General features: G+C 36.5%; 1 protein-coding gene across 1 annotated transcript; it reads left to right on the forward strand.

Moving 5' to 3' along the window:
* Positions 1 to 3546: 3546 nt before the first annotated feature.
* On the forward strand, positions 3547 to 8559 carry LOC109238050 (heavy metal-associated isoprenylated plant protein 43-like). Its single transcript, XM_019404475.1, has 2 exons — positions 3547 to 3775; positions 7987 to 8559. Exons 1-2 carry the CDS (start codon positions 3691 to 3693, stop codon positions 8322 to 8324), a joined length of 423 nt encoding a protein of 140 aa, XP_019260020.1. The 5' UTR covers positions 3547 to 3690; the 3' UTR covers positions 8325 to 8559.
* The last annotated feature ends 1257 nt before the right edge of the window (positions 8560 to 9816 follow it).

Consider the following 9816-nt stretch of genomic DNA (forward strand, 5'->3'; position numbering starts at 1 on the left):
ACCACCAGCCTTTGGCTCCAAAATCCTCATCTTGGTGCTATCATCACTTCTAGGGACAGTGCTTTGTAATGCCCTTTGAAGTAGAACCACCTCCTCACTCAGTTCTTCATTTTCCTTGCGTACCAAGGTCATTTATGCCAGCGTAGTCTCATGCCTCGGTGCATAACATGCCTCCAACCGTGTCATTCTCACTAGAACATAAGAATCAACACCTGTTTCAAAGGCCTGCCCAACGGGTGCTTCCAATTGTTCTACTTTTTGGCAAAGTTCATCATTTGTGCCACCAGCCATGTTCTCAAAAAGTAACATAAATCTGCTACTGGTCGTCTTGCCACCGCCACAAATCCGCTCCGCTCTGATACCACTTGTCACGGGGCCAATTTTTGTCAGCCCAAAGCCACACCCGCGTTGCAGTCAAGTTGCGCACTTGACTAAGCCTTCCCGACACTTAGCCAAATTTCAGCAAGTTTGTTTTCAAATAATTTTAGGGAGCACACATAAAGAGAACACAATCAAATACGGGAAAATCCCAGCCTCTGTTTTAATTCAAAAACTTACAAAGGAAACCCTCACTTTGCCATGAACACAAGTCGTTCACAACTCACTTCATCTAGCCAAGATCACAAGTCGATCTTGCACAATAAGACATGCCCAATGTCCAGCCTTAGCCCCTTTTGAAACACTTAGAAACCCTCACGTTTCTCTCTTGTTTCATTTACTGAATTTCACACGAAGTTCCCTACTTCAAACTGATTAAGTCAAAAGGCACCTATTTATAGCACATAGGCAACCTTTAGCACTTGACATCACATTGATACTTGTTGTCTACAGCTTTTTCTACTTGGCGGGCTAATGCTAAATCTGTTCCTATCTTGTAGTTGACATCCCCAACTACATAGGTCATGATCTACATGAGATCATAGTAGATACAAGCATAAAGCAGACATGGGTACAAGTAGTTACAAATAGGTAACCGCCCATTACTTTGGCATGTGCACTGCATGTGCGCTTTTGTTGGTCAACTGCTGCACGTCCAACTGCGGCCCATGACTTTGCTGCACACGCCCGATGCCACTTCCGCCGGCACACACTACTAGAAATTCGACAATAACCGACCACGACCGACCGACCAATTTTGGCCGGTCAAAAAATCAGCCCAAAAACCGACCAAAGTTGGTCGATTTTTAAAAAAAATTTATTGTTTAATTTCTTTACGAAACCGACCAACTTTGGTCGATTTTCTTTGGTGCAAAAATGTGAAAAACTATTTTTGAGTCCCCCAAAATTTATTTTTTAAGAAACCGACCAACTTTGGTCGATTTTTCATTTAAAATAAATTAAAATTAATATTAAAAATACCGACAAAAATCGGTTGGTTAATTCGGCCGGTCATTTTAAGAAACCAACCGTATTCGTTTGGTAATTTTATTTTTTAATAAAATCGACCAACTTTGGTCGGTTATTTTCATGCGAAAATACAGTTAAAGAGTATAAATGACATAAAAGACAGTATTAAAGCAAAATGCACCAATGGTCTAGTGGTAGAATAGTATCCTGCCACAGTACAGACCCCATTTCGATTCCCAGATGGTGTATTTTTTAATTACATAATTAAAATACCGACCAACTTTGGTCGATTTTTTCGGCAATTATTTTTTTTGATTTTAATTGACCGACCAAAGTTGGTCGGTAATTTCCGAGCAACTTTGGTCGGTATGCCCTTCCGACCTTCAAAATACCGTCCACACGTAAATGGTCGTATTTTGGACGGATAATGGCCAATACCGACCCACTTTGGTCGGTTTTTTGGATGGTTTTGCCCGAATTTTTGTTAGTGACACGCCTTGTTCGAGTTTCTATCTTGTCCATGTCAACCCTTGTTTCACCTGTGTCATTACTTGTATGTTGCTTCACATAGCCTTGTCTTAGCTATCTAAAGTCGTTGCCATCATCCCGCACATTTTTGCCTTAGCTTAGCCCGCACTTGGCATTGCCACAACCAAAGTGCCTGTGCCACTGACTTTGGCGCGCATGCCATGCCATGCCGCCCCAACTTGCCCACACTGCCTTGTCATTGTCAAGCATGTCTTGCCTGCCCTAAGACCTTGACCAATACTTGCCCACATGATAATGTCTTGTCCATTGCTCGCATGATCATTTTGCCCGTGCATAGGCCAATGACAAGGCCATCATGTCCAATCCTTGCTACAGTCACACCACGCCGGATGTCAAAGAGTCAGGCCATAACACTAATCGTTTCACAGTACGTTGCCGTATGCATGGCGGCAATTAAAATTTTCTTTTTTCTTTAAGTTTCTCTTATATGTGTTCTGGTATTTAACCGACGACCAGAACAGCATGAAAAAGTCAATAATCAAAGTTGACAATTCATGCCATCTAGATTGTCATAATTAAAGCGCCTTTAAAAAAACCACTAATTGTTTGGATGGTTGTTATATATCGTTTTCCAATGTATCGTATCGTATCGTATTATATTGTACTGTATTGTTTGATGAATACAATGTTCGAATAGATTGTATCATTTGTCGTCGTTTCATGATATCACGCACCAGCAATATGAAGAATAAACTTTCAATATTATAAAGGAAAATTATGATAGGGGGTAAAATTATTATATAAAAAGGTTGGGCAAATGATAAAATAAAATTATTTAATACAATAATTAAGGGTGAGATGAGAGAAAAAGACAAGGTAACGACGCGACCACACCAAATCAGTCGTTACATAAAATGATACATTTTGTCGTATGCAACGACGGATCTAACGATACGATACAATAAAATTTAAACAAAAATAAAAACAAACATCGTATTTAACGTAACAATACGATACAATACAATAGGTTATAACCATCCAAACAAGCTGTAAGAGGTAGTTGATTTTTCTTTTTCTTTTTTTCTTTTTTTTTTTTTTTGGTTTTTGGTTGATAAAACAGAAAAGAAAAGAATAATTTTCGAATATGGACTAAATTCAGGACTTCGCAAGAAATACAAGTTGAGAGAGATAAGCAAACCCTCAAATTTAAACCAGCTTCATTTTTTCTTTTGAACTTGTTTATGTCCCCTTTGGCAATTTGCCATTGCTAAAATATAGTAATACACTTTAATTTCGAATAAAAAAAATTTTAAGAAAAAATAAAGAAGAGGGAGATTTTTAAGAGAAAAGTGTTTCCGGAAGAATGAAGCTGCTATATACTAGCTACTAAGTACTAGTTATTACAACTCTATCTGGTACCGTTCGGATTCGGCGAATTTAATTAATGCTTTTTTTTCTCATTATTCATTTAATTCCGCCCAAAAAAAGTTAACAAAGAAAATAGTATCAGTTGTTGAGTTCACTATACGGAAATCGGAGCCGAGTAACATTGTTACGTAGATGAGATCATTCGAGACGAAACAACATGTCAATGCAAAGGAAAATTTAAAATTAAAAAAAAAAAGGACTAGAAAAATTCAAACGTTGAAAAATGATTAAAATAATAGCATTGTTTTCTGAGACGGAAGAAGACAATTGGAAGAACTTAAGCATATAATGGAGAACTTAGGCAGAAGAGGGTGAAAAATCCAAAGATTGATCTCTTAGTTGGTTGAGTTAATTGCTTTCTTTGAATTGACATTATAGCCATGCTCAATTTTTTCTGAAATAGATATTTCAAAAACCTTCTCGCTAATGGTGCAAAAGACTGTATTGAAGGTTGATGTTTCTTGTGATAAATGCAAGAAGAAGATCCTAAAAGCAGTTTCAGGACTGCCAGGTATTTTTTTTCTTAATTTATTATCTCTGGTTTTCTTTTGTGACTTTGTTTTCACTTTTTGTAATCGAGATTGCGATTTTATCTAAAAATCTATACTAACTAATTAAATTATTCTCTATCATATACCTCCGTGTATATAAATTGGTCGTAGGATATATTCTCCCGTCGTCGAGAAAGTCTATGAAATTGTTTCCTCAAGACAAAAAAGTTGAATAAAACTGAGTACAATCTTCTGAAATGTGAGTTTGATCAACTCTCTTGTTGTCTAAAATATGGAAAATTTTGTGTTTCTTTTACTTTTTCAGATTCTTTGAAACTCCTTTGAACTATTAAGCATTATTGTTAAATCACATTTTAGTGGGGGATCGAGATATGACAACTGACAATTTTTTTTTTCCGCTACAAAGAAAAATATGGCGACTGGCAAACACTAGGATTTTGATTGTAATTTATGTAGTTTTTAACTATATTAAATTTCATTTCCAAAAAATATAACGAATCAAATGTTCGTACTCACGACAACAATTAGAAAGTTTGACACTCATACTCTAATACTTTATTTTTTTTCTAAAAACATATGGAGTACACTTATTGCATATAATAGCTTCTTTACATAAATTTTATTTAGCAAAATTTATTATAGCCACTCGGGCCAAACATTTAACACCCGGTAGCCCAAAATTACAATATCTATTTTATAGCCTAAGAGCCCGTTTGGATTAGCTGATTTGAAGTAGCTGATAAGCATTATGTGCTGAAAAGTACTTTTAAGTGCTGAAACTGATTTAATAAATAAGCAGTTACGTGTTTGGGTACAAGTGCTGAAATTGATAACAATTAATAAATTGACAAAAGTTTCTCAGTAAAAAATAAACCTTAATAGGACAAATTATTTGAAGAGAAACAAACATTGTCTTCATCGCCACAACACTTAGAAAGCAATACACCCAAAATTTGTCTTCATTTATTACATACAGTTCAAAGATTAATACACAATCACATAGATATAAGTCTGCAAAGGAATAGAGAATTTGCTTATCTTAAATAGTCAATGAGAATTGTAGACTTGAAGAGGTGGGGGGAGGGGAGGGGGGGAGGGGGTTTAGGTTGAATACTTGAGGCAGTGAGTATCGAGGGAGGAGTTTTGTTCGAAAAAGGAATATTTTAAGGATAAAATAGTAAAAAATTTGGTCAAACTTAAAGTGCTTATAAGCTAAAATTCATAAGCTGGGGTTGACCAACTTATGCTTTTAGCTTATTTTGACTTATAAACACTTGGCTTATAAGCACTTTTAACTTTACCAAACGCGTAGATAAGCTGAAAAGTGCTTATAAGTTAGTTTGACCAGCTTATAAACTTAGCCAAACACCCTCTAAAAGTAATTCTAGTGGCTAGCCCAAACGTACTTAACTAAGAGGCTCAAATCTGCAAAGACAGATCGCGGAAAGAGAGGCGACCACGCCATGGCTGCAAGTAAAAACCTTTGAATCGCCAGCCGTCCGGTGCTTTGCCAGGCCAAGATACGGGTCGGATAGTCTTTATGCCCGATCCAGTTAGCCCAGAATCCGGATAAAATATCATCACTGCCTCAACTGTTATGTACCAAAAAAGAGGAACTAAAATCACAAAAACAAATATAGAGAAAGAGAGATCTCGTTGTTGTTATTGATTGATGTTGAAGAAATGACTGTATAGCAGTACGTACTTATTTCCAGGAATTCAAGGGCTGTTGATTTTATTTTAAAAGTGGAAAAGGAAAATCATTGTCTAAACAGAGAGGCAACCACCCTTTGAATAAAAATCCCAAGCTATCTGTTACTGCCTCACTTTTTTCTGGGCTAACTTTCTTTGCTGGGAAAATCTTTTTGTTTTCACCAGATAATTTCCACATATATGTCATTAGTTTATTTTGATGGGAATCATAATTTCAGGCCCACCATTAGTATATATTTACATGGATATTTATGTATTTCTTTCGGTGAAAATAGATTTGAATATTGGTATATTACAAAATATATAAAAAATAGACTATCACTATACAAAAATTATACAAAATAGACTGTCACTATATAACTTATATACACTAGACTATCACTATAATAAATATATACAAAAATAGACTGTCATTATACAAAAAATATACTAAAATATACTGTCACTATACAAAATAGATACAAAATAGAGTGTCTATACAAAACTATATTAAATAGACTGCCACTATACAATTTATACACAATAGATTGTTACTAAATAAAATATATACAAAATAGACTGTCAATATACAAAATATATACTAAATAAATTGTCACTATACAAAAAATATACAAAACAGACGGTTACTATATAACAAATATACAAAATAGACTATCACAATACAAAAAATATACAAAATAAATATTTCTGGCTATTAGATGTAATTGTTTGGGCCGGAAGACCATTTTGTGTCAATGGACAAAAACAGGGGGAATTGCACAGTTAGCCACTAATAAGACATGTATTTACTTTTAAGCCACTGTTTAAAATTTCTTTAGTCTTTAGCCACTGATTTAATAAACTTTACCCGCCCGGATGAAAATACCCTTCTGCTCATAAAGTTCAGGACCAAGTGTCCTTAACTTATGAGCTTGTTACTGTAAGTTCAGGACTAGCTATCATTAATTTATTGGCTTGTAAGTCTAAGTTCAGGACTACATGTCCTTAACTTTTGAACTTGGCTTTCGAAGTTCAGGACTACCTGTCCTTAATTTCTGTACTTGTAACTCTAAGTTAAGGACTACTTTTCCTTAATTTCTATGCTTGTAACTCTAAGTTAAGAACCAAGTGTCCTTAATTTTTGAACTTCCAACTCTAAGTTCAGGACCAAGTGTCCTTAACTTATAAGCTTGTTACTGTAAGTTCAGGACTAGATGTCCTTAATTTATGAGCTTGTAAGTCTAAGTTAAGGACTACTTGTCCTTAGTTTTTGAACTTGTAACTCTAAGTTTAGGACTACATGTCCTTAACTTTTGAACTTGTATCTCTAAGTTCAGGACTACATGTCCTTAACTTTGAACTTGGAACTCGAAGTTCAGGACTATCTATCCTTAATTTCTGTGCTTGTAACTCTAAGTTAAGGACTGCATGTCCTTAATTTCTGTGCTTGTAACTCTAGGTTAAGGACCAAGTGTCCTTAACTTTTGAACTTCCAACTCTAAGTTCATGACCAATTGTCCTTGACACATCTAACTCCGACATCTGAATTTGTACCTCCAAATTCCAATGGTATAAGTTTCTTTATTGGTATACCTTTTTGACTAAGGTAAAACGGCAACCAGTACAAAAATGTCTATGCTACCAACTTTGAGAAGAAAAGACATAGTGCAAATGGAATCACTCCTGATATTAGACAAGCATCAAGAAGACAAACACTTCTCCTATTTCCTGAACCATGCCGACGGTCATTGTCATGTCCATTTTCAACCATATTTTCTTTCACTGTCCTTAATCGAGAGAGAAGCGAGGGTTTGGAAGAAAAGAAACGGAAGAAAGGGTAAAAATATCTTTTCATATTAATTTTAATAGAGTAGTGGCTATTTGTGCTCAACATTAGAATTGCTGGATAAAAAAATAAATACAACCTTAAATAGTGGCTACACCACGCTATTTTTACACAAAAACATGAGCTATTAAAATTTTAAGGGACTACAGAGGATAGTTTTCTCAATTTTATTTGGTAGCTCACAACTCACAAGCAACCCCCCCACCCCCACCCCCAACGAAAGAAAAAAAGAAGATGAAAGAAACAAGGTGGTAAAAGAAAATTACCAGGTTAATTTAACTTTACCAGGTCCTCATCCTACGGGTGCTCTTTTTTCTAAATATTCCTCCCTTTTGATCCCCTTTGTAGGATCTATTGCTCATTCGGTGATTCGAACCTACAACCCTCAAGCGTGGAGCTAGCCTTTGGTGTCCGGGTTCAGCTGAACCCAATAGCCAAACTCTGTATTTATCTTATAAAATCAATTGAATATATACAAATTATTAATTTAGAACCAGTAACTTAAAAGAATTGGAATCTCGAACCCATAAACTTCAAATTTTAGCTTCGCCTCTGACAACCCTGAAGTCATAGGTGGAAGGTGTTGACCATCCGAGCAACCCCTCTTATCATCCCACGGGTACTTGGAAGTTGGATGTAATATATGAAATTGAAACTTTTTTGCAATTGAAGGTGTGGAAAAAATTGAAATTGATGGAGCAAAGGGGACTTTGAGCGTAACGGGTGATGCTGACCCATACGAGGTCATTGTGAGATCGAGGAAAGCTGGAAAATATGCGGAGGTGGTGAGTATTGGGCCTCCACCAGCTCCTCCAAAACCAGATGGACAGAAAAAGCCCGAAGAGAAGAAGCCTGAGCAGAAGCCCAAACCTCAGCCTCAGCCCATGGCCCAGATGTATGCTCCTCCCCCTCCAATTATGCCCCCAGTCTGTGCTGTCTGTCAGGGAATAACACCAGTTGTTCATGTGACGCGGAGGGAAGAACCCAACCCACAGTGCTCTATTTTGTAGTAGCAGGCAGTTGCACAATTTTGAAAGAAAAAAGAAAAGTCCAATAATGTCGGCAAATGACTTATAAGTTCGAATATATAGACCAGTCTAATATATTTGTAAACATCTTCATTTAATGTCTTATGTTTTGTTAAGACACTACGGTATGCCTTTTACTTAAACCTAGGAACAATATAACTTGGTTGAAAATGACTGCAATTGGAGAGACTAACAGTTGAGCAAGCAATAACTGCAATTGTCCAACAATACTACAAGTCTTATATTTAAAGTGACCAATATGCATGTTCTGATATTCATACTCTTTCTCTGTTAAAAGTATTTACCCTTAAAAATGGATAACAATTGAATTTATACGCGATTTTAAGGATATATGGACTAATTCAATACAAGTGATTAATAACGTTAGATGAGAAAATTAAAGATAGAATAAACAGTCAAACCAATAGTAGTATTGAGGCCGGGCTCGATTATGAGCTTAACAATTAACGTGCCTTCATTTCGGAGCCAAATACTTATGATGAACTATAAACAAAATTAAGGACTTTGAATCACTTTTAGGAGCAAAGAAAACAAATGTATATTGTCTTGATACGCGTGTTACCATATCTGTTGAATAATAAACCTCCCCATTATTTAGCAGGGGAGTTTTACCTTAAGTACAATTCTAAGAAAGGTAAAAATCTTTCTTTTCGCTAATCACTAATCTGTTGCCGATATGGGTCGAGATCTGCACCGTGATATCCGGTTGGACACGGATATCACGGCCCTTTGTTAATCGTGTGCGAACGTTTGTTAATGCTTTCCGAGGTCTTTGAACACGAACCAGATCCGGGGGGCGTGGTCTCGATGGTTCCGAGGGCAGGTATTTTGTTTGGGCCTTGATTTGAGAGGCTCCTAACTCTAGTTTCGGTCCTTGTAGTTACGTCCTTGCTTCGTTTTCCCTACAGGGAAATTTGGGTGCTCATTAGCCTGGGTTTTACCCGTATACAGATAGTCCCCTCGTTTCTCAGAGAGCAGGTTTATAGAAATGATGAGAAACGATAGATGTTCTCCGGTTCCTTCCTCCGTACGTTACAACCGAAACAACGAAGAAGTTAAAACATCCCATCAATCGCTTCGTTCTGACTTCTGACACGTGTCAACCATCGGATGGCTGCCTCCGAATGCAAAGCGTCGCGTGCTTCCCCTATAAAAGCTTCTATTCCCTATTCTTTTCCACTTTCCGATCAAGCTTCTACCTTCAAATTCTCTAGCTATCACCAACTTCCTTCAAACCTTCATATCTTTATCCTTGATCTTCAAATTCTCATAGTTGTTTTTGGGTTCTTACCCAAATTTTCTTCGAATCTTCATACTGTGTTATTCAGCTTTCAAACTTGTCCCTTCAAACCTCCATACCTTTTCTTTAAATCTTCAAACTTTCTCAAATAGTAATGGCTAAAACATCCAAGTCGGTCCCTCAGCAGGTTGCCTCTTCATAGTCCTAACCGAC

Source organism: Nicotiana attenuata, unplaced genomic scaffold, assembly GCF_001879085.1.
Source record: "Nicotiana attenuata strain UT unplaced genomic scaffold, NIATTr2, whole genome shotgun sequence".
NCBI classification, from domain to species: domain Eukaryota; kingdom Viridiplantae; phylum Streptophyta; class Magnoliopsida; order Solanales; family Solanaceae; genus Nicotiana; species Nicotiana attenuata.